At 32.1% G+C, this 25,014-nt stretch overlaps 3 protein-coding genes across 12 annotated transcripts; 2 read left to right on the forward strand and 1 right to left on the reverse strand.

Moving 5' to 3' along the window:
* The first annotated feature begins 1,781 nt into the window (after positions 1 to 1,781).
* GUN4 (protein GENOMES UNCOUPLED 4) lies at positions 1,782 to 2,945 on the forward strand. Its single transcript, XM_020380462.3, has one exon. The coding sequence runs from the start codon at positions 2,019 to 2,021 to the stop codon at positions 2,796 to 2,798; it is 780 nt and encodes a 259-aa protein (XP_020236051.1). The 5' UTR covers positions 1,782 to 2,018; the 3' UTR covers positions 2,799 to 2,945.
* Positions 2,946 to 3,634: 689 nt separating this feature from the next.
* Positions 3,635 to 8,393, reverse strand: LOC109815687 (glycosyltransferase family protein). Of its 6 annotated transcripts, none has more exons than XM_020380472.3 (11): positions 8,214 to 8,388; positions 8,075 to 8,102; positions 7,822 to 7,897; positions 7,451 to 7,704; positions 7,042 to 7,103; positions 6,035 to 6,098; positions 5,568 to 5,628; positions 5,382 to 5,468; positions 4,942 to 5,035; positions 4,271 to 4,373; positions 3,635 to 4,122 (listed from the first exon to the last, which is right to left on the reverse strand). In XM_020380472.3, the coding sequence occupies exons 1-10, from the start codon at positions 8,259 to 8,261 to the stop codon at positions 4,281 to 4,283; spliced, it is 867 nt and encodes a 288-aa protein (XP_020236061.1). In that variant the 5' UTR covers positions 8,262 to 8,388; the 3' UTR covers positions 3,635 to 4,122; positions 4,271 to 4,280. The 6 variants fall into 6 exon arrangements, with proteins under 6 accessions (XP_020236061.1, XP_020236062.1, XP_020236063.1 ...); XM_020380473.3 differs by having other exon boundaries at positions 7,451 to 7,502; positions 7,632 to 7,704; positions 8,075 to 8,380; XM_020380474.3 differs by having other exon boundaries at positions 5,568 to 5,625; positions 7,451 to 7,502; positions 7,632 to 7,704; positions 8,075 to 8,378.
* A 4,268-nt stretch (positions 8,394 to 12,661) lies between these two features.
* On the forward strand, positions 12,662 to 24,501 carry LOC109815652 (protein SEMI-ROLLED LEAF 2). 5 transcript variants are annotated; one of them, XM_020380417.3, is made up of 21 exons: positions 12,662 to 12,791; positions 13,085 to 13,128; positions 13,342 to 13,489; positions 14,123 to 14,197; positions 14,443 to 14,558; positions 15,295 to 15,409; positions 15,756 to 15,884; positions 16,304 to 16,351; positions 16,609 to 16,805; positions 16,896 to 17,092; positions 17,188 to 17,480; positions 17,548 to 17,697; positions 17,793 to 18,110; positions 18,430 to 18,579; positions 19,024 to 19,099; positions 20,810 to 20,937; positions 21,090 to 21,284; positions 22,261 to 22,401; positions 22,483 to 22,611; positions 22,865 to 23,071; positions 23,999 to 24,501. In XM_020380417.3, the coding sequence occupies exons 3-21, from the start codon at positions 13,355 to 13,357 to the stop codon at positions 24,158 to 24,160; spliced, it is 2,961 nt and encodes a 986-aa protein (XP_020236006.1). In that variant the 5' UTR covers positions 12,662 to 12,791; positions 13,085 to 13,128; positions 13,342 to 13,354; the 3' UTR covers positions 24,161 to 24,501. The 5 variants fall into 5 exon arrangements, with proteins under 5 accessions (XP_020236006.1, XP_020236007.1, XP_020236010.1 ...); XM_020380418.3 differs by having other exon boundaries at positions 12,688 to 12,796; XM_020380419.3 differs by having other exon boundaries at positions 12,693 to 12,917.
* Positions 24,502 to 25,014: the final 513 nt, after the last annotated feature.

Below are 25,014 nucleotides of genomic sequence, written 5' to 3' on the forward strand. Positions count from 1 at the left end.
AAAAGTATTTTTGTAAGAGAAAATGAAATGTGAGAATAAAAAAATGCATATAACATGGGCCTCAGTTTTGGGTTCAACGGTAATCCAAACCCAAAAGAGAAAGGATTCAATAAAATGCTATTTTAAAAAGCCTCATAATATATACATTTTTTTAATAAGTACATCATTTTTAAAAAAAAAGGCTTAAATATAACTTTTTTCTTCGTAATTTATCATTTTTTTACTTTTATTCTTTGTAATTTTTTTTTTGTTTCATTCATAATCTTTTATAACATTTCTAAAATAGTCTTTATTGTCAATTTTCGTTAAAAAAATCCTATGTGACATATGAAATACATATTATACTCGTTTTGTTCTATTTTACTATTGTTATGTAGGTAAATTGATTTTAATTTTTTTAGACAAACTTTCAAAACACACTTCATTGTGACCATTTCATCATATTCTTCATGTACACTCTCTTTGGGTCGTGGGACATCATGTCTTGATTATCGTTGATGACAAAGTTAGGCCACTGACTTTCCTTTTTCGATGAGGTATCTCACTTATTTGTGTCTCACTCGTCGATGTTGTGACAATTACGATAAGTGATGATGGTCTTGATAATTTTAAGTCAAACTGACATAATTTTTTTTTTTTTGTATCAAATAAGGCAATATTGGCAGTTATGCCAATAGGGAAAAAAGAAAATGTGAAAACTGAAAGAATGAAAACTACATAACGATATAAGTGGCGAGTGGAGGAAAACAAGGAGATGCATATGAAAATTAAAAGGGAAAGAAGAAAGAGATGTGTGAAGAAAAAAAACTAAATTGAAAGTTGTTGATGTGAAATTAAAAAATTAGAAAATAAAAAATAAAATATTTTAGATTTTTTTTTAAAAAAAGAAAGGAGGTGTACTAAAAAAAAAATACGTATATAGCCTTTTAAACAGGGTACCTGTTGGACAAAAACAAAAAAACTGGGAGTCTGGTGGGCTTGCCTCATAAAACTTTCATCAATGACCATGTATTTCTAAAGAGTCCCTACTCTAGAAAAGTATCCCAATTACACGCCAAAACAATGTATTAACTTTCCACTCACTATAATTATTATACTAGACAAACTAATATTTTATGGCAAATTAAAATGTGAAAAAAAAGGTGATAATAAGGTCACGTTAATAAATTAAGTAAAAGTTGAAAATAAAGGCATAACATCATGAAAATGCCATTACTTTATTTGCTTCAAAGTAATGTTACTCACAAAACAAGACACCCCTACATACAACAAACAATTGTCAGCGCCGGCCATCCCATGAACTAACTATTCGAAAGAAATAAAAAGTTTTCATCCGAAATATGTATACTATTAAACATATACATCAATATGGCACTGTACGTATTAAGATCTCACAATTTATTTTGCTAAATTTTATCTTATCATAAAACATATGATATTGATTAAATTCATTGAAGGAGTAAGATGTCATAGTAAATATCACTGCAGAGAATTTATTCTGGTATCTGAATCTGAACATTGCAAAACAATACGACGGGACCACAACAGCGTGGTGATGAAAATCAAATGAGCAGTGGTGTGCAAACTCAAATATGTAAAAACCAGAAATTCCCATATTTGTTTTCCTTGTTTGTAAGAAAAGGAGTCCATTGTGCCACATGTTTTAGTTTCTAAGAAAGGAAGAGAAGCCCATTTCATGTGATAAAGAGAGAGGGCCAAGAGATAGAGAGTGTGATCTAGCCTCACCCTTATTCAACCAATCACAAACTCCCATTAAATTGCTTTTGGTTAGCTCATCACAGTCCCTCCCTCCCCACACATTCCTTATCCCCACTTTCCAAGCAAACCTTCAACAAACCCCTCCTACATCACAAAACATCCTTCAAATTACATAGCTTCTCTTCCTTTCATATCCTAAAACTCAACTACACCAATCAACTAGTTATCTCCATTATTCCATACAACACTTTCAACTTTCTCCTCCTTCCATTCCATGTCCTAAACTCAACTAAACCAAAATGACAACAACTAACTCTCTCCATTGTTCCATCCAACACCATTCCCTCTCCAAACGCCACCACCCCTTAGACACCCCTCCCCCCACACCACTCTTCCTCAAACCCCCCACCACCACCATCCACCCCACCAACATCTCTCTCTCACACACCCCTTCTAACTCACACTCTCACATCACTTTCTCCCTCTCTCAAACCACCACCACCTCTCCATCCACCACCCTCTCTTACGACCTTCTCCGCCACCACCTCTCCACCAAAAACTTCCAACAAGCTGATGAGGAGACACGTCGTCTCCTCATCGTGCTAGCTGGCGAAGCCGCGCAGAAGCGCGGCTACGTCTTCTTCTCTGAGGTTCAATTCATTCCGGAACAGGACCTCAGAACTATTGACTCCCTCTGGAGGGAGCACAGTGACAACAAATTCGGGTACAGCGTGCAGAAGAGGATACTCAACAAGACCAATGGGGACTTCACCAAGTTCTTCATCAAGGTGGGGTGGATGAAGAAGCTTGACACTGAGGTGGAGCAATACAACTACAGGTCTTTTCCCACTGAGTTCGTATGGGAGCTCAATGATGACACCCCGGAGGGGCACTTGCCTCTCACAAATGCTCTCAGAGGGACACAGTTGCTCAACAACGTTCTCAACCACCCAGCTTTTGATGCAGTTGATGACAAAGAAGAACAAGATGATGCTGTCACAGCCACTGGACTAAAGGATAACAGTTCATCATCAAAGAATTTGACTCAGAAGATCTTCAAACCAGACTATAGCTTCTGAGTCTAATTCAATTTGGAGGTTAAATTTTGCGTATAAAAAAAATATATAGTAACTACTAATTTATTATCAACTACTGCAAGTGGTTGACTCGTTGTATTTTCTTCTTTTTTTCTTCCATCATACTGTATCAGTTTTTTCTTTGGCTAATGTCTTCTTAAATTCTCTTTGCCTTAATAATTAGGCTGATAGCGTTTTACAAAGTCTTGAACCAAGGTTTCACTGCGTCGTAACTCGTGTGGATACTGTTTCACTGCTGTTACTTTTGTGTTTTCGTCAAGATTAATGCAACTGCACAACTTTACACTTCAAAGGAAAGGAGACTAAAAATTATAGATGAAAAAATAATGTGCTAGTGGATATAATATTATGGAAAGAAAAAAAAAATTGGACACGCAAGAGGTGCCTACACCTTGAGTGGTAGAAAGAGGGGAGATAAGTTATTGATGTAATCGATGAAATGTGTGATAAGAAGAGAAAATAAATACAATTTAAAAGTGTGTTTCATTTATTTTGGTATCCAAAAAATATCACCCAAATATTATTGTTAGGAAGATTATAACAGGGAACAGAAAGTCCTGACCAAAGAAAGGCGAGGAGAGAGCGAGAAAAATCATCCCCTCATTTTTTTCACATCATCACCAAATTGTAGTGATATATAAGGAGAATGGCTTTATTTTTACTATTTGCTCCGTAAGTTCAGTCACTTGAAAAAAATTATAGTAGGAGTTTATATTAAAACGTAGAATAAATAATATACGTACTATCGATTTAAAAGACATTTTACACTGTAATCTTCTAATATATAGCAAGTTTATTGACATTTATAATAACTCTCCTAAAAGACATGCTAAAAATAATTTTCTGATTGTAAAAACTTTTACATCAACCGTACATACCGATTAAACTAAAATTTATACTTGCAACATTTTTGCCTTCTCATTTCCTCTCTCAATAATCCATTCAAAGTGAGGAAAGTAGCCTCTGTTTATAAGCCATTTGGCCTATTCTCCTCCCTTCTATTACATTCTCTTCAAAACTTCCAAATACAGCCTACAGTAGAGTTCTTTCAAAATTTTGAAAGGAATGATAATGTGCTAAATTTTACAACACAAGGGCAAAAGGATGGTACATATAATTTCCAAGGGTTGATGATTTACACGAGTTGCCTCCTTGGTCAGTGACATCAAATCAAGAGTTGACTCCTTCGAAACCAACCCTTCTAGGGCTTAAAAATCTAGTACATGAGATATAACAAAAAATAAGGTTTGTATCGCAACACGCAAATTAGATACTTTTCCACCTCAAGAAAATTAGCCACCCAACTCTGCAATACAGAAGAGAAATAGCCAAACTTGACTTTAGTTCCAAAGATATCTGTCTTTTCCATAACAAACATAACTGATAAAGAATGCTATTTTAATTTTTTATATAATGTACACGATATTCATCAATGTAAAGAGACCAAGACTTACCTAGCAAACACTAGGCACATGGGCACAGTCTCCTTGTGTGTTGATGTGAACCATCACAAGAAAGTATAGACTGTGTTTGAGTATATAAACATGATCCTGGACTCTGAAAGTAACACAAGCAAATATTAATATAAATGTTCGAAAACATTTTTCCACAATATACAAGTTTCTTCAGTTTTTCAGAAGTTCAAACTAACTGGATATTTCAACCATACACATTCGAGCCTTTTAATTGACACATATTTCCATATAACAAGATTTCTAAAATATTAAAAGGTCCAGATGCTTCAATTTTCATGGATGAACAATTCAAAGAAATATTGCAAGGTACATTGTACTATTACTGTATGATAAGCATGAATTTAATTTAATATAGGCTATGAAAATTAAAATTCAAAGAACCACCAACTTGCAATGATTCTGTGAGGATGCCACACGTTAAAGTAAATACTATTTTAGAGATATACAGGGTGGGGGCCACAAGCAAACTCAAATGAAATTAACAGTTTCAAAGGATCCACCAAATACCCAGTATTAGTGAGGGATTCTACGACACCATATCATCTAATCCAATTTATATAGGGAAAAATTGCCCATTAGTTAACCAGTATTCATCAGTTTCCGGAATCTAATATGTTTGTATATTTTTCCTAAATCATAACAAATATTACCAGATGTATGGGGGCATCATAAACCACTTCAGCAGGTTGATCTGATCCAACACTTGCCAAGCAAGATCCCTTGCAGCTCATATATTTCTGAATACTGCCAACACAATCAAGACCAATTGATAAGATTATTACATCAAAAGAAAAGAAACAATTATCAGCATGTATGCATGCATGATGTTCCTTCCTCACACAATATTGCTTTTTTGTGCCAAGACATTATCCATAGTATGTATGTTTGCAACAAGCATTGATAAAGGGGGAAGAAAAATGAAGAAGTCCATAAAACTGTACATATGTCACATATATAGATGAAAACCATGCAAGTTAATAAAATTAGACATCTCATGCACAGTGGGGATAAATTACACAAAGTAAAGAGTATCATTGAAATACATGCATCGACAACAGAATTTAGAACACAAATTCAATGCATCACTTACACGTCACAATGATTAAGCACCACGAGTTTATTTGGGACACACGATTGTCCTCTTAATTTGCAAACTGAATTGCATGATTCACCTTGCCTGTCAAACAAAGTGATAAAGAGGTTCAACTGCTGTGCTATAGCAAGAACCTGCAACTGCTACCCTCAACAAAAAGAAACAATCTCAGTAGTAATTCACCTTCCAACAACAACATCGATGCCATTCAGTCTTGCCTCTATGAGGGTACCATTTTTGCCTGCTTCAATACATGAAGAACATATTTCATCTAAATAGTTATAAATATAACAAAATCAGAAAAACGTGTTGGTAACAAAAGACCTAAACTACAACCCCTCCATAACAAAAACATTACGTTATTTATCTTCTTTTATAATACTAAGTACAACGTCATTTGAATGGATTGAAGCTTGCTCTTGTCAATCAATCATAAACTAGCTAACTACTAATGTTTCACCATCAATCAATTTCCGTCTGTCCAGGGCAGGCAAACCACAAAATCCTATGCTAGATTATTGCTTGGTCATCTGCATCGCTAACTAATGAGGTTTTGGAGTCTGCACGTTGGTAGGTCAAAATAGGACAAGGAACTTAATTACTATACATTAAGTCATCAACTAACATAACAATATCTTCTGCAGACTTACTAGAAGAATTTGATGGCAGAGAAAAGCAATGGTGGAAGTCACTAATGTAAGCATTTTCATGGACCTGAAACATTAGACACCCAGATAAAAACATAAGCAACTCATTGCAGGCATGTTTTTCAAGCTCTTAACTCTTATTCGCAAACAAGTTTAAGATCCTAGCCTACACAAATAGGATAACTCACATCCATACCCTTTTTGTCAAACTTGTGCCGGTTTTTGTACACTGGCAAAAACCAGTAAACTCTCAATTCAACTAACAACTTTACACATAACGTTGGCATGAAAATGCACAGTTTTAGTTGATTCTATTGGATACTTAAGTCTCCTCTGTTTGCAATATGTATTAGGTTTATGAACCTAATAATAATATTTTGTTCTGTTTTGCCAAACTACAAAATAATGTATCTGCGAAGCATTGTACAATTGTATTATAGTATTGAGTCATGTTTTCAGTTTATTAACTTTATTTATTAGACCCATGTCACAAGGAAATCTAAAGAGCCTGTCCATGGTGATGGTGCTATTTTGTTCTTCATACAACTAAAATTTAAAAGGCATGTGAACTCCTATTACTCTTGCATATGTCTGAAATAGTAACTACTATCAAACTGCATTTTAGCAACTGTATAAAACCTATACAGGGTAAACCCGTGCATAACAGACTAAAAGGGACTGGGGTTACGTACCCTTGTAATTGTGAGAGAAAAGAACAAAAAATATGCTCCAATTAAATTGTTAGGCTCATTGTGAGATAGAAGTGTATGGGAACACAGACAACTCCACCATTAATTCTAGAACTAGACTAATATGAAAAGCTTCTATATCAAGTCTGACAAAAAATTAGATGCTAGTCGCTATGAAGAGTTTCCTTTTTAATAGAATAAGCAACCTTGTCAATGAGGTGGAGTGTATGTTATTAAAAGTATATCCATATAAGTAAAATTCTAAAACAAAGTTACAACTTTAAGAACGACAATATAGCAGGATCGCAGGAGTATACTCACCACACTCTCAGAACTATGACGGCATCTCCCAGCACAGTAGTCAAAAACACTTGCATAAGTCCCTGCCAAAAATCAAGTGATGTGTCAGAAATAATAAATTAAATTCAGTCTTTATTATTACCCCAACATGAATACAAGATTTCGAGTCACTTTAGAACCAATCAGAAGACAGATAACCTTGCCTAAAAACAGGGTAGAAGGAGAAAAACGAATATCTCATTGTTTATGCTTATTAAAGCCTTCCTTTTTACATACAACAGTATTCATCCAAAAAAAAAATGTCCGCTGTGAAGGCAAATACCAAATATGTTTATGAAGTCAGATATCTAGGCTAGTCAATCGCATGGCTCAAACACACGTCTACATTACAACCAAATAAAATGGCATCGTAATAAGATATAAACATTACTTGCAGTAGCAGGCTTGGAAACCTTCATCTTCAGCACTCGTTCCTTACTAGTCTGTCCAATTAAGTTAAACCAATGCACACAAAGCCCTTTACTATGTTCAATCAGATGATGCCCCAGAAAGGGGAAGAGAGAGAGAGAAAAAAAAAAAAGAAGAAAAAGGAATAGCATGCAACAGATTACCAAAGCAGGATTGAGGCAGCAGGAAACACAATATTCATAAGAGTTGCAACATTGTGAAAGAAGACTGCATCCACTGTAAATACAAACAAACAACGTTCAAAATGTAACATGCAAATAACACAGTTGTTATTTGTTAGTTCAACTGTTCTCTTCAAATGCAATAAATCAGTGAGGAAACAGAAAAACTCACTGACAAGAAAATTTCTCCCCCGTTTGAGGGCAGCAGCGAGAGCGTGAATTAACAGAGCCAGCATTACACACATAACCTACCAAAACCAATCAATGCAAAAAACCACCAATAGGTCAAATACCAATCAATATTAGAACATTGATAGCAAACATAATGGAATATAAACTAATGTTAATATATAAATAATAACGGTAATATCATAAACAAATCAAGAAAAAATAAAAAAAAGTTGTTAAGCTTGGGAGTGACGAACCGTTGTCATCTGAAAGGAGGTATCTTCCCTGAACGGTGGTTTTGCAGGAATGAATGATTTGAAAGCTAATATCCTTTCTGATGGCATAAATTGTGGATGAAAAGTGAAAGATAAATAGAAAGAGCAACGAAATTTTTACCCCTACGGTGTTCTTCCTCCTCGATGCTGATGCACACACTTCCATCATTGCTTCAGTTTCAATTCAATTCAATTTCTACGTTCGACCTCGACCTCGACCTCGATTGATCGCAGGTTCTGTACGATGTGTTCATTGGTCGCTGTTTCTAGCGGACCCAACACTTTCTGCTTACAGTTTTGGACCAGTCACAATGAGCCCAACTGATTTACTGCGGCCCATAAAATTTTGAAACTCGATAATCTTCCCCTCTAAAAATAACTAATTATAACCAAAATATTTTTATATTGTATGAGTTTTTTTTTTGTATAATATTTTTAGGAGTTATTTAATAAGACATCTTTAGTATTTTTTAAATTTAATCTATTTTAATTTTAATTTTTAATTAATTTTTTATTTTTAAAATAAATTATTAATAATTAAAATAATTTTATATCATAATATAAATTATTTATTATAAATAAATAATATATTTTATATGAAAAAAATATTTATTTATTTATTATAAAATTTGATTATAATATAATATACATACATATATTTATTATAAATTTTAGTTATATAAAACAAATATTTATCTTGTAAATAATAAAACAAATTATAATGACCTCACGTCATTTCTTTGGAATTTACATTATACATGATACTTTCCCTTTTTAACTTTGCAATTAAACTCTTTACAAAAATAAATTATGCAATATGTTTCTTTTAAATAATAGAGTATTTGGTGCAATATATTTTAAACAATTAAGAGAAGTTATAATAATAAAATATTATCTGAATTTTGAGCTAAAGAAAATATAGAGATAACAATGTAACTTATTGTAGCATTACAGAAACTGAGTCACTTCGTATTTCTGATAATTACACAAATAAATATTAGAAATTGATATAAGAAGATCTTATTTTATTATTTTTTATATTCAAAAGTATAAATATCTATTAAAAAGTGAAAATAAAAAAAATGATTACTAAAATATATCACTTTTATAATAAATATAGATAGATACATCTAGAACTTACCTCTCAATGGTATTTATAATAGTTCAAAATTCTTAAAATAATATTTGAGTTTTATGGATTAGTCGTGTCTCGAAACACTTAATTATTATTGTTACAAATAATATCATTTTTATATTATTGTTATTGTTTTACTATATTTTTAATATGAAATTGTAAGACTACGTACTTATTATTTCAAGTTTTTTAATTTAAATCTATGCTTATTATTCTGTTTATAATTAAATGTTTTAATTCATTTATAAATATTTATTATAAATTAGATTTTCACACATCATGACATACTTTTCAAAATACAATTACAGGTTTTTATAACGGGTTATATCAAACATAATTTTAAAGATCAGATCCGTCATTAAACATAAGCCAGTGAATTGAAGATTGAATCAGTGAATTACTAATTGAATTACATGATTTAGTTTTTGTTAATTTTTTTTGAAAAAACATTCATGTTGAATATATTTCATACTTATAAATTTTAATAATTCATATCATATCTTAAATTTTAATTTATATATTTTTTTAATATTTTATATAAAGAAATACATGAAAATTTTGCATGTTAAACTATATATTAATACACATTAATATATATATATATATAGATATTATATATATTATTTTGTGATATTAATTACAAGTATGTTATATATATATTATTAAATATATTATTTAAAATTAATGATATATTATAATATTTATTTAAGTTACATATATTATAAACAAATATATTAGAACAATTGATCATATTCATGAATGAGTAAGTTTTTCATTATTGCATGAGAAGGTTCGTCCCGTATGTTGGACTTTCCTTTAAAAAAAAATTAAGTAATGAATGATAATGTTGGATCGAGCGCTTACCACTAGGCCAAAAAACTATAGCTGGGTATCGAACTCATGACCTTGGCTCTGATACCAATTGTTGGATCGAGCGCTTACCACTAGGCCAAAAACTATAGCTGATAGTCAGGGCGCAACTCTTTTTACTTAAGAGCGCAGCAGCCCAAACGCCATGATTCGACAGTGACTTGGCCCACCTAACTTCCACCACGAGACAATTGATGCAACCCGCAACAGATAAGATTCTTCATTCTTTCAATTCAAAACATGAAGTGAATAGACTATCGATTTCTGATTCAGGTATGAGTAACTAAGAGTTAAGACAAAAATTTATAAATTTTATTCTATATTAACTTACTTTTACTCTTTCTTTGAAGATATTTAGCATAATGTGTCATCATTTAATGAAATTAAAGTGCAATAAACTAAACATATATTAAAAAAATTAAATCATAATTCTTTTGAAGATGAACAAATATTTTATATATATATTTTTAAAATTAAATATATTTTTAGTTTTTAAATTTATCAAATTTTATTTTTAGTATATGTTTTTTTCACATGACTTTAGTCTTTAAATTTTTGACCATTTTTTACTTTCAGACTTTAATTTTTTTTGTTAATACTTTGATCTCTTACGTCAATTTTTTTTGCTAATCAAAAAAATTCCAATAATAAAGCTAAATAAAATTTATTCAAATACAAAAAAAAATTCACGATGAAAAGTATATTTAAATTATATATATATATAATCACATATCTTATTAACACATTTCGAAGTTTATATTGAATTCTTTTGTTTGTTTATCTTATCAAAATAACCTTTTAGTTTTTTTTAATCAAAATCTAATCTTTCAATCAACAACAGTAACAAGATGTTTACGTAGTCAACATTAAATTATTATTTTTTCTCTCACTTTATTTATTTTTTTGTTTTATTTTCATTCTAACAAAAGCTAATTTTTCTCTCTTTAAAAAAATTGTATATTCTTTTTAATTTTCAACCGTTACTTCAAGAACAATGAATAACAAAATAATATTATCTATATCTATATTAATAATAAAAATCACTTTTGTATCCATAGTTTGTTTTCTAATGCTATCCTTTAAATGATTATTATAAAAAAAAAACTTATTAATTAACTAAAAAAAAATTGATTGTCTCAAAAGCACTAAGTGCCTTTTTTTTTTTTTTTAATCCACTTAACTTGATAATAATTTTCATTTATGAGAATCACGTATATAAAATTGGTAAACTTTTAGAAAGCAGAGCGAAGTTAACATCATAGCCACCGGGCAATATGGCTAAAAATGTAACGTGTAGTCAATAAAGAGAAAAAGAAAGGATAACAAAGAACCTTCCTTTTTTAAAATCCAATCCAATTTCGAACCGTTGGACTTTTTCGGTGCCAGTAATCATTATATATCGACAAAAACATATAGTAAGTAAATATACACTATTATATGATTTTATTTATTTATAAAAATTAAATATATTTACTCATACAGTTATCTAATTAACTTAGACATTTTTAATACATTACATTGTATGATAATACTACTAATTTTTTTTTTACCAATTTAAGGCATTTTTCAAAACTAGTTGCCCAAATATTTGTTTAAGGTATTTTTGTCGCATGCTATTATTTTATTATTTTACATGTATATTTTACCTGAACAATAGGAGACATATACATACCATTAAAAAAAAATATATAGCAAATGAATTTGTGCCAAATATTAAGTATGTCTTACCTCTTATATATATGAAACTTTCGGGACACACGTCATAAATAATTATACCTTAAGTGAGTCTAATTTCACGGAAAATTAAAGTTAATGACATTATAATTTACACTCAATAAAATGTAATTTTTTATTTATCAAATATATAAACAATACATTCGAGACTAGCTAATTAAAATCACAAAATTTGTCATTTGTAATTAAAACTCATCGAAAATACAAATAGGCATCAACATATTTTGGTAAAGTTACTTTTCCCTTGAAATATTACTTACTTAACCATAAAGGATTGTCCAACACATGGAAATAGCAAAAAAAATTGCTCATGCAAAAAATTGCCCTAACTTAATATATATCTCTTTACAGCTTCTCAGTAATCAAGTTAAAAAAAAAGTGTGTAAATCGGTTAAAGAAAAAAAAAGTTGTAGCGTTAAAAGTTTTAATGTATCACAACTCTTTGTTGATTCATGTTAATTCCTCAAAAGATTAATAAATCATAATCATTATTCCTTTTAAAGTGATTATTATTATTATTAAAATCTCTTTATCGGTGAATATACTACCACTATAATATTATTAGTGGGATTAAGAGACCGTGTGTTTTATTTTTTTTTTATAAATAAAAATAAAAATAAATTAATTTTTTAATAATAAAAAATATAATAATATATCTCATTTTTTGAAATGCTTTCAATGTAGCAAGGAGATTAGTCACTGGTATTGGCGGTGGATATTTAAAAAAAAAATAGTATATCGGTATTTATTTACTCAAAAACTCTTTGGGTGTTTGTTATTTATTTTTTTTTTTTTGACGATTATTCCTTATTTATTATGCAGTTGTGTAAGAGAAAGGATTTAAACAAATTAACTAGGGGTTAACGAAAGATAGATGTGACGACGTTGAATGATTTGCGCGTAAACGATCATGAAGCGCAGCAGAGTCATCGTGCAGTCAACTTCGTAACCACACCAATGGTGACGTTAGCACCGTTTTTTTTTCTTATTAATCTTTCATTTTACGCTTTAACTCAGCAGTAGTAGTAGCCATTCATGCTGGAACGAAAGCTTTGTTTTCCGATACCATTCATTTCCAACCAAAATGTCGGTGATATGACCCCATTGCCATTATTCTTAGAACAATTAGATATTAGTAGTGTTTATTTCGCTTTGTCTTATTTGATTCCCCAAATTTTATGACTCACGTGCCGCAATTTTCCACTCTTTTCATTTCTGTCATTTCTGTACTTTTCTGTTCGAGATCAATCCAGATCGTGATCGGAGACTCTTGATTTCGTAACTGTTTGAATTTTGGGTAAGTAAGGTGTCACCTCAAGTTGTAAATTGGTTTCTCTTTTGGCCTAGTTTTTGTTTCCAGTTTCCACTAACTAGTAAGCATGATGAACAAGGATTATAGATGTAAACACTTGTGAATTTATGTTGTTGTTACTGGAATGTGAATTGTGGAGGCTGTTTTAAAAGTGAACTGATTGATATTGAGGAGATTCTCCAATCTTTCACTCTTCAGGGTCTGAAGCAAAATGGGGGTTATGTCCAGGCGGGTTGTGCCCGTCTGTGGCAACCTCTGTTGCATCTGTCCTGCTCTGCGGGCAAGCTCCAGACAACCGGTGAAACGATACAAGAAGTTGCTAGCTGAAATTTTCCCACGCAACCAGGTGACATTTTCGGCTCATGTCATGCCATATCATTTCAGAATTCAGATATCAGCTTTGCTTGTTAGTTGTTACTTATATGAGTTAATGGCTCATTATAGTTACCTCTTTGGCCGTTTCTACAATTAATGGTTTCTTCAACGTTTATTGTGAAAAGCAACAAGTATTCAATGAATGTATGTTTGACAACTCATCAAGGTTCTGCTATCCAGGAAAAAAACATGGCTATTGAAGCAAGGATTTTTGTTGATTTACCAATTATTTGGGAATATATCATGAGATGGTTTTTAAGTCTTTTGAAGGCTGGTACTTATTTTTTAAAACATGCTCCTCTGCCATCAGTTACTTCATTTTGTAATTTTTAATCTAGATTTTGCATTTCATTTATCATTTCCCTTAGCTGGTTTACCATTGACACACCTAGTGACTAGTCTATTGTGTTCTGAATAAGATTTTTCAGTTTTCTGAAGAAAGGTGGGTACAACAGGATTCTTCATGGCATTTTTTTTATGCTAGTAAATATTATCAGAATTTAATAAATATTTTGATTGCTTAGTGGAGCCCCTCTCATCCCTTTTTCTTTCTCCTGATCTTCACATCATCTAATATGCATATGATAGTTTCTGTGTTTGACAGGAGGCTGAACCTAATGATAGAAAAATTGGAAAACTATGTGACTATGCTTCTAAGAACCCACTGAGAATTCCCAAGGTAATATCACTCTTGGAAGTCTTTTATTTTCTTTATCACTTCTGGTTCAATTGTGTCATGTAATCAAGACAAATTATGTCATAACAGAATGAATTTAGACAATGATGATTCTCTTAAGAAAATATTTGATTTGATTTGATTAATATGATAATATGGTGAAACTGTTTTATGTCTAAAGTTATCTTTGGTGCAGGAGAAAATATCTTTGGCTTCCATCTGAGTTTTCTGGTATTTAATATTTGCAGATTACTGATAACTTGGAGCAAATATGTTACAAGGATTTGCGTTATGAAACCTTTGGCTCAGTCAAAGTTGTCTTGTGCATATACAGGAAATTCTTATCGTCATGTAAAGAGCAGATGTAAGTTTAACGACATGAATATAGATTGTCATTGTTCTGACAAATTTTCTTTTAATGAGTAGTTACAGTTTGCCAGAAGAAAAATTTGCATACATAAAATTTTATATCGTAAGTTTCCTGTCATTGCTTTTGTAAATCCTATATGCTCCTGATATATAATCCAATGAGAAACCTATTTCTTTTGGACAAATGCTAACTAGTGCCTTAAGGATACTATTTATGGAAACAAAAATTATATTTTTTTTTCATTGAAAAATTATTATTATACTAGAAATACAGAAGTTTTTTTTTTTTGGTAATTGAAAGCATTTAATAGGGGTGTGTATTTAATGTTCTTTTACATGTTCTCTTAGGGAACTTGTTAGCATGACCCGCTCTTTTGACTTATACATCAATATTAAGTCACTGAATATATCTAATAATCAATGTGTTTACTACACAATTTCCTTTTTTGTTATTATCTACAATCATTTGTGCAGTGGGCTGAATATCCTAAAAGTTGGGTTGAATACATTTTAAGGTGTGTGAAATAGAAAAAGATACAAAATATGATGTCATTTAAAACCCTTTTTTCATATATTATTGGCGATTTTAAAATTTTTGGTAATATAAAATAGTGTCAATATTTTTTCTTATACAATAAAGTTGTGGTTCCTTTGATTTCTATTGTTTGATCACCTCTTATTTATATTTCAAATATGTGATGGCATTTAAATGATAATTCCTAATTTGGCAGGCCACTTTTTGCTGGTAGCTTGTTAGAGATCATTCGGATTCTTCTAGAACAAACCCGAACAGATGAAATCAGGATCTTAGGCTGCAACACACTTCTTGATTTTTTAGATTGCCAGGTATTTGGTTATTTAGACCTTTCTGACTTGTTGGAATTAACATCACTATGGGATTGACTTGTGTGGGTGGTGCATAGTTAGAGAGATCTGCCATCACTTTGAATTCTTTGCTTAAATTTAAAGGTCTCTGGGTGGAAGTTCATGAAGGCAGTAAAAATGGACACCAACGAAGCTAAATTTAATCACAGTTTCCCTTGTGGGGTGGCTTGGTGGTGCTAACTGCTAACTGCATTTATACTCTGGCTACTTGCTATATTGCATGTTGCAGACCATGTATAATTTTTTTTCTTCATTTTTTCTGAAAGGCAATAGTTTTTGTGATCCTGACTTTTTAAGTTAAAAATAGACAGACGGTACATACATGTTCAACTTAGAGGGTTTTATTCCTAAACTATGTCAACTGGCTCAAGAAGTGGGGGAAGATGAGCGAGCTCTGCGGCTACGCTCAGCTGGACTACAATCTCTATCCTATATGGTAATGTTCCTTTCTTTTGTTCATTGGTTATAATGTTATATCTTTTGGAAATTTCATATTCATTCCTGTAATTTGACATAATTATGATTAAGGACTGCTCTTCATCAATCATATACACACAAGAAACCACATAACAATTCTTTTATGAATATGAACTCTTTGCATAGGAATAGAATCTAAATTGGATTTGGAGGTGAGGATAAATGTATGGTTTTTAGCAGTTTTAGTGATCACTGTTTATGCCATATGGTCATTTAGCTGTAAAAGGCTAGAAGTTTTGATTTTGTTAATGATTGTAAGAGTGAGATGTAAATAATTTGAACTGGATGGTGGTTACCTTCCCACCATGGTATGTTTTTGTCAGTTGCCTTTTAAGTCAGTTGTACCCTTTTTACTTTCCCCTTGTTTTCTGTGTCTAGGTACGTTTCATGGGTGAGCACTCACATCTTTCAATGGATTTGGATGAAGTGAGTACTATTTCCATACTTTTACACTTTTAGTTATTGTTCAATGGTATACGAAGAGACGGAAAAAAATGGGATGCATTTATTGTTGAAGTTTGATTTTTTACGTTTTTATTTATTTAATTTTCCAAATTTTGAACCCAAACTTGGGTATTTAATTTAGAGCTCAGTTTGCACTTATAGCAGTAGCAACAGACAGTTTTATCAATCTAATTATTTTCTTTTTTGTTTCTTGTTTGGGCGGCTGGGCTTTAAAATAGATCATTTCAGTGACTTTGGAGAATTACCCTAATCTCCAATATAACTCCAGATCTGCTTTGGAAGATAAATTGAATTCAGAGTCCCTGGACCTGTTAGTACAGGGATTTCCTAAAGTGGAAGATCCTTTAACAGATATCACTAAGAAGGATCCTTTGTTGCTGAAAGCTTCCACAGAAACTGAGATGGACTCTGTGTTGTATGTAGTACCTTACTTTTCTCCCCCACCCCTTATTATGAAGCCAAAATTCATGGTCTCAAAGCCCTTATGTGTTCACATCTCTTACAGGGACACTGCTAAAGATCCTACATATTGGTCAAAAATTTGCTTGTATAATATGGTCAAATTGGCGAGAGAAGCTACAACATTAAGGCGTGTCCTTGAACCTCTTTTTCATTATTTTGATACCGAAAGTCAATGGTCTGCAGATAAAGGAGTCGCTGCTCATGTTTTGTTGTACTTACAATCTCTTTTAGCAGAATCAGGTAGCCCTGCAATATTCAATGACATGGTTCTTAAAAAAAAAAAGATGTTTTCTCCAATTTCAGTGTATTGATTATCAGTATCTCTTTCACACCAGGAGATAACTCCTGTCTTCTGTTGTCCAATTTGATTAAGCACTTGGATCATAAGAATGTTGCTAAGCAGCCTATCCTTCAGATTAATATTATTAACACTACAACAAAACTTGCACAAAATGTGAAGCAACAGGCTTCGGTTGCAATTCTTGGTGCAATATCTGATCTCATTAAACATTTGAGGAAGTGTCTGCAAAATTCAGCCGAAGCTTCCAGCATTGGAAATGATGGGTCTAAGTTGAATACTGAACTTCAATTTGCCTTGGAAATGTGTATATTACATCTCTCCAACAAGGTATGCATATCATTTTGTTTCTTTTAAACTTTATGGTGCTTCTAGTATAACATTTTGGGAATAACAGGTTGGGGATATAGGACCCATTCTTGATTTGATGGCTGTGATGTTAGAGAATCTCTCAACTACAACCCTCATAGCAAGAACAACAATCTCTGCCGTTTATCAAACTGCAAAATTAATCACGTCAATCCCTAATGTATCATATCACAAGAAGGCAAGTGTTCTTAATTACTTTGACCGGAAATGGACTTTCTATACGTTTGCTAGTAAAACTGTATAAACTTTTGAGCAATTTTCCATTTTTTTCAGCCTTTCCCTGATGCTTTGTTTCATCAATTGCTCCTGGCAATGGCTCATCCTGACCATGAAACACGAGTTGGAGCACACAGTGTCTTCTCTTTGGTGCTTATGCCATCTCCATTTTCTCCCCAGTCGGACCATAAAACAAAGATGTCTCAGAATGTACCAAGCGAAATCTTCTCCATTCAGCATGAAAGCTTTTTAGGAGCAGAACAGATCAACGGGAAACGCATGGAAGGAAAGGCAGCAGTTGGTGTTAGTGGGAAATATGCAGTTCATCCATATCATGGTTACATCTTTTCTTGTGCTCTAACTGATGGAAAAGATGTACGAAAATTTTTACTTATCACTTTTTAGTTTATAATGTTTATGTTATAAGTAAATAGTATATGCAACGACAGGGTAATTTTTTTTTTAACACTCTCATCCAATCATAAACTATATTGTATGGTAAGTTTATAAACTTTTATGATAATTAACTTAAAAGTCATTTATCTACCATGAGTTTTGATTTTGGTTAACAATGTAATATTTTTTACATTGACAACGCATAGATATTAAACTCGTGCTTGAGGACCTTAGATACTTTCTTTTGCTGTAATTGCCAATTGAATATTGCATGACTTAAAATTATTAAATGTTTCAGGAGCTAAGTTCTTTTCGGTTAAGCAGTCACCAAGTGAGTCTCTTGCTTTCTTCAATCTGGGTTCAGGCAACATCTGTGGACAGTGGCCCTGCAAATTTTGAGGCAATGGGTCACACTTATAGCATTGCTTTATTGTTCACTCGTTCAAAGGTGAGATTGGTAAAATATTAAAATGCAAATGCCATTGGTTTTTTTAGATTTATAGTCACTAAAGACAATAAACTAATATTTTGGTTCATTTTCTTTAGTTGTTAGTTATTTATAACAGTTTATGGTTTAATTACCAGTTGACAGTTGCTGGGGTCTTGTGTACTATTATATCTTAATCCCATGTTTCTATAAATCAGCCTAGTTCATATTCTTACTATATTGCCTGGGTCAAGAACAACTATTATTGCATATTTCAATTTAGTGCAAAATTGTTAACAATATTTAGTGGTAGTGGCTATCATTTTGATTGTTTTAATCTTTCCGGACATGACAAAAGAAACATCATCTTTCATAATTTCTATATTAATCCTGATAGCTTATCCACCAAATAAAATACTGAATTAATTTGTCAGAGTTCATAATGATGTAAATTGCTTTCCACAGACATCCAGTTACACGGCTTTAGTAAGATGTTTCCAACTGGCATTTTCCCTCATGAGCCTCTCTTTGGACCAAGAAGGTAAGTTGAACATATAAGTGATATTTTTTATCTTATCATCTTGATGTGATTCCTTCTTTGCACTATTCTTTCTACATTAAATTGATTTGGAACTAAAACAAATTGCCTATTGTGAGAAAGTTTCATATCGCTTGCCACGATAACTGAGGTGCAATTTAAATACATGTTAGACAACTTCACTAGACACCAATTGGTTTTAAGGTGAAATTTAAGGTGGTATCAAAGCCCATAGCCCATATTCATGTACTATCTGCCCCAACTACTTGGGTGAAGTTTAAATACCTACTGGGAAGCCACCTTAATTGTAGCGCTGGCCACCGCTAGCCTGCCTTAATTGTGGCATTTTTGGGTTGCCTTCATTGCAGCTTCTTGCACCTTCATTGTGTTGTATGTGGGGGAGGGGTGTTTAATCCTACGTTGCTTAGTAATATGACCTAAGTGGTGCTAATAAGGCTTAGATGATTCTCATCTTATAAATTAGTTTTGTGGAGTTAAGTTAGACATTAAGCCCAAATACTAAGATGATATCAAATTTTATCTTTATATTCATTGTTAGGCCACTTGCATTATCAACACTCCCAACACATAGCCCTAGGCATGAGGGGGTGTGTTGGAAATCTGGCTTAATTGCAGCTGCCCCCTAAGTATTGTTTATAAGTTTTGTTTGGTTGAGTTAAAATCTAGGCCGAAGTTATATGGCCTTGTTTAAGGTTAAATTTTTTTTGTGTAAGCCCCCAATCCCCTGCTATATGATTTTCTGGAGCTTAGGAGATTCACAAGCACTGCTTTATATTCCCTAGCAATTGCAAATTCTTGTAGTCATGGAGCATTTTATAATTTATTTGAATTTTATCCTGTTAGTGATTATCCATTGTGAGTAATCCATGTTCTTAAAAATTGTATTCAAAGATCATCTCATAACAAAATAGGAAACTAGTTATCATGAGCTATATCATGCCCTGTGAAAAAGGATGGAGAGAGATTAAGAAGGACATTGGAGAAAATTATTAAAAGGGATTTCATGTTGAATAATATCCCTGAGAATTTAGTTTTAGATCAAGCCCAATGGTGCCGTGTGATCCATGTAATTAGCCTCACCTAGTGGAATAAGACTATTGTTGTTGTTGTTGTTGTTTATCCTCTTAGTGATTAGTATATGAATTAATAGGGATTTTTATACATATTGTATAATACATTAATGGGTGAGCTATATACATGAGAACCCAAAGCAAAAATGGAAAAGAATTAAAGGTAAAATTCTATGTTTTGTGGGATTTGCTAACTAGACTAAGGAATACAATTAAATGAGCTTAATTATAGGGATTCAGTCTATATCTGCTATAAATTTTTTACTAAAATAGTTGATTGACTATACATGGTTTCCACTACAAGCAATGCTGTAAATTATTTGGTTTTCCACAAACAATGGTGTAGATTATTTGTTTTGATAAAAAAAAATACTATAGAATGTGTTGTGCAAGTGTTGTCACCTTTTCACAATTTCAAGCTGTTTAGTTTATAGGTTTTGTAAAAAAATTTTGTTGACTTTGTTTTACTTTAGAAAACTAGTATAAATCCACATATTTTATTTAAATAATTTCCTGGCTCAGTATTCTAAAATTTTATGTGTTTATCCATGCATATTGCATACCATAAAGTTTTTAATTAAATAAGTTATTTGTTGCAAATTTTCTGACATGCCTGTTCTAGGAGGTTTACAACCATCTCGCAGGAGGTCTCTTTTTACCTTGGCATCGTACATGCTTATATTCTCAGCCAGGGCAGGCAATTTCCTTGAGCTAATTCCAAAAGTTAAAGCATCCCTGACAAAGACAACCGTTAGTTTCTTCTCCAAACCAAATCTCTTATCTTCATCCCCATTCTCCATCATGTCCTTGATATTCAGCTTGCGTTTCAAAATTGAATTTTATTATCTATTTGTTACTTTTGATAATGATCAGGGAAATTAATTAGTGTTATAAATCCACAGGTAGATCCTTTTCTTGAGTTGGTCGATGATGTCAGGTTGCAGGCTGTTTACATAGAATCAGAGAAGATAATTTATGGATCTCAGGAAGATGATGTTTCAGCTATGAAATCATTATCAGCAGTAAAATTGGATGACAAGCAGTTGAAAGAGACTGTAATATCATGCTTCCTGACTAAATTTTCAAAATTATCAGAGGTAATATGAGTTTCTATTCCTTTTGCTTAGATTCAAGTTTGGGAAGTAATCAGAGTTAGGACTTAGGAGGGATTACTCTGAAGTAGGCACTACTGTATTTCAGTTTTCCATTGGTTAAGGACTCCAACCAGTAAAATCACATCATAGTTGGTTTAAATGATGAATTTTGTGCTCAAGCTTTTACTGAGTATGAGATGGTTGAATTGCTTCTTTGGATTTGATGTCACTATCACCCTACTTTTGGTTCAAGGATAGAAGAACAACTAACTTTCTGCTTCTTATCTGAAATTACAAAGGTGACACTAACTTAGGACCTATTCTGATAAACTTTTTCAAAAACTAATAGGAGAAGAAAATAGGAAGAAAAAAATATGATTAGCTTTTCCATAAGTTAAAATTAGTTTATACATAAATTAATTTTTATTTTTTTGGGAGAAGTTAATATGAAAGAACTTCTACAAATTAACTTATTCATAAGCTAATTTAACTTATGGAAAAACTAATTTTATTTTTTCTTCTTATTTTCTTTTCTTATAAATGTTTTTGGATAAGTTTATTCAAACATACCTTTAATAAAGACATAACTAGTTACATAAGCCATCATTAAGGGAACACGATGATTTATCCCACATTGAAAAGCTTATGCATCAGGTTTAGTTGGGGTGACAAAAAATACTTCGGTATGCTGTTTATAAATACTTGAATCCAAATATTAATTGGTTGCATTTGGTTCAAGTTTCTACATTTTAACTTGAACTCTGTTACTGTATGTGTCCCAGTGGCTCGTGCACATCATTTGTTTTAGAAACTATCTTTTAAACCAATCTTTTTCTCATGGAGAAAAGATACTTGCAAACATTATGTTAGGTATGCCATATGCAGAATGTTACAGAAAATAGTGGCAGTTGAGTGGCTTGCAAAGGAATATAAGTAGTGGGTAAGTGTAAATAATAAATGACTTTTCCATATTAACCAGGATGAGTTGTCAAGCATAAAGAAACAACTTGTACAGGGATTTTCCCCTGATGATGCATATCCGTTGGGACCTCCACTGTTTATGGAGACACCAAGGGAATCTTCTCCACTTGCTCAGATTGAGTTCCCAGATTTTGATGAGGTAAAATTCCTCAAATTTGCTTTTGCATTTAAGTGGCTCTAGAAAACTTGTGGTTAATACTTCTATGATTGTTGTTTCTAGATTGTGGCTCCAGTAGCTTTGATAGATGAAGAGACTAGGCTCGAACCAAGTGGAAGTCAATCAGATCGTAAATCATCACTATCTAGCAATAGTCCGGACATACTAAGTGTTAATCAACTCTTACAATCGGTAAATGAGATATGCTTTTATATTTAGTTTTAGCTGATTTGCTATGTGATTGCATTTTAAAATTTAAATTAATATTGTATGCTTCAGCTGGAGAGTGGAGACTATTTTTTCTGTTGTTAAAGATATGATTTTATATTTAGTTCAAGTTGCTGGTACATGTTTGTATTTCAAGTCAATTTTGTATGTTTCTGCTGGAGGAGTGGGGACTATGTTTCTTCTGTTAATGATACTACGTGGATTATTGTATGGGTAGGTTTTGGAAACTGCACGACAAGTGGCAAGTGTCACCGTTTCCTCAACTCCTGTACCTTATGACCAAATGAAGAACCAGTGTGAAGCACTTGTAACAGGGAAACAACAGAAGATGTCGGTTCTTCACAGTTTCAAGCACCCGCAGGAGACTAGGGCAATAGTCCTTTCAAGTGAAAATGAAATGGAAGTTTCCCCTCTGCCAATTAAGGTTTGTAAAGTTTATCTTTTCAGCAAAAGAAAAATATATATAGTGAAAGAATATCTTTTTTCTTCAGGATTTGTGACATTCAATTGGTTATATTGGTCAGTTGATTGTTTGCAGTATTGACTATCCTAGTTGTGATAGGTTGTGAATTAAATATCGATCAAATTACCCTTATTAGAAAACTAGCGTAAAAGAGGCATTTCATGCCTCCGTCTACTTTCTTAAAAATAAAATAAAAGTGAAGGTTAACAATTAAAGAGTGAACAATTGTTGATTAGCTGTAATTGTTAGGATAGTTTTTGAGTAGTTTTGAAAAGTAAAAAAAAAATAAAATTAAAACTAAATAAAAAAAAGGGTGGAGAGAGAGTAATTTGAGAGGTAAACAAAATTGTCTAAAATAATATGTACACTAAAATGTACAATCCCCTTTATTATTAGTATATTAGTATGGATAAAAACAAAAAAATGAAAGTCACCCACAGAGCTAAAGACAGCCGATGCTCATTTCTCATAAAGTGATCTGTTTGTATATCATTACGAGAGTAGCCAATCAGTTGCATTATCATGATTCAGGTAATAATAAAACACGTTTTTTTCCTCTGCAATAATCTTCCACGGGTGATATTCTTAATATCTCAATATCTTATGAATCTTAACAGCTAGTTGTATTATTTAGGGGAAAAAATCACTCGCTAGCTTAAATATTTGGGGAATATATAAAGATGTACTGCAAGTGTAACTGGGCATAGTACTCATTTATTTGTTTATTGCTACAACTTATGAAGAGGTGATCATTTTGTCACACACGGTTTGAGCCTAAGGGCGACACCTTTGCATGATGCATTACAATCAGGTCCAAAGCTCAGATCAGACATGAAATTGTTTGTTAACATTGAAAGGATTATTAATTGTTACTGTGTCATTGTGTAGACACTGGAGTATTCGGAAGGGGATCTGAAGTTGGTGAGCCAGGAGCAGTTTCCAGCGCAGTATCAAGTTCGCCTCTGTTCATATGACTTTGGACAGCAATATTCTTTGAAATTACCACCTGCAAGCCCCTTTGATAAATTCTTGAAAGCTGCTGGGTGCTAATGAGACTAGATTTTCATAATAGACGTGCATGTAACTATTTTTATAGAGATGAACACCCTTCTCTGACATTCCCTCTTTTTATTTTGTCTTGTTAGTTGTCATTTCGCCATTTAGTTGGTCTTTTTGTTCATTCTTTTGTAGTGGTAAACTGGTTGTTTCTTTCTTTAGCTGCTTTGCACTCTACATGCCCAAAGTGAGTTACACAGTGCTACCTGGCACGTCTTTCTCTTTCTTTTTGTTAGGGGAGGACCATGTTTCTTCCAGCAAATGTATGATTTTGTGAGTAATTTTTCATAATAATTGTCAATATTTCAAGGGGTTTCTTATGCTTGGTTAACAAATGTCTGTTTTCACCATGTTATCCGTTCACTGCATTATGAATGAATATTGAATTGATTGATTATCAAATGCTAGGAGCTCCTCCCATGAGGAATGATATTTTAATATAATTTTGTGACTTTTTTTCTTATTTTTAAAAGGACACTCAACTGATCTTTCTAAGTAAGCAAGTTTTGGGGAAGTTATTTTTCTTTCAATCAATCCATTGTAAAAATAAATGTTATTTTTAAAAGTTAATGACGTGTACTAACTCATTTTGTTTTGCAATTTTTTTTTCTATCAATGATTATTCATCACACATTGATTTTCTTTTATTGATAGAAAAGATTAGAAACAGGGTAACAATGAGATGTTGCGGATATTACCTTAATTCCCTCGCACACGTTGATTTACTTTTACTTTCTGTTATTTAATTTTTCATAAAAGTGTAAAGTTACCACATATGACCTCTCCTCAAAAAATAAAATAAAATAACACTACCTTTTATTTATTTATTGCTAAATAAATATAAAACT

Source organism: Cajanus cajan, chromosome 8 (genome assembly GCF_000230855.2).
Source record: "Cajanus cajan strain Asha chromosome 8, NIPB_CcT2T_4, whole genome shotgun sequence".
Taxonomy (NCBI): Eukaryota; Viridiplantae; Streptophyta; class Magnoliopsida; order Fabales; family Fabaceae; genus Cajanus; species Cajanus cajan.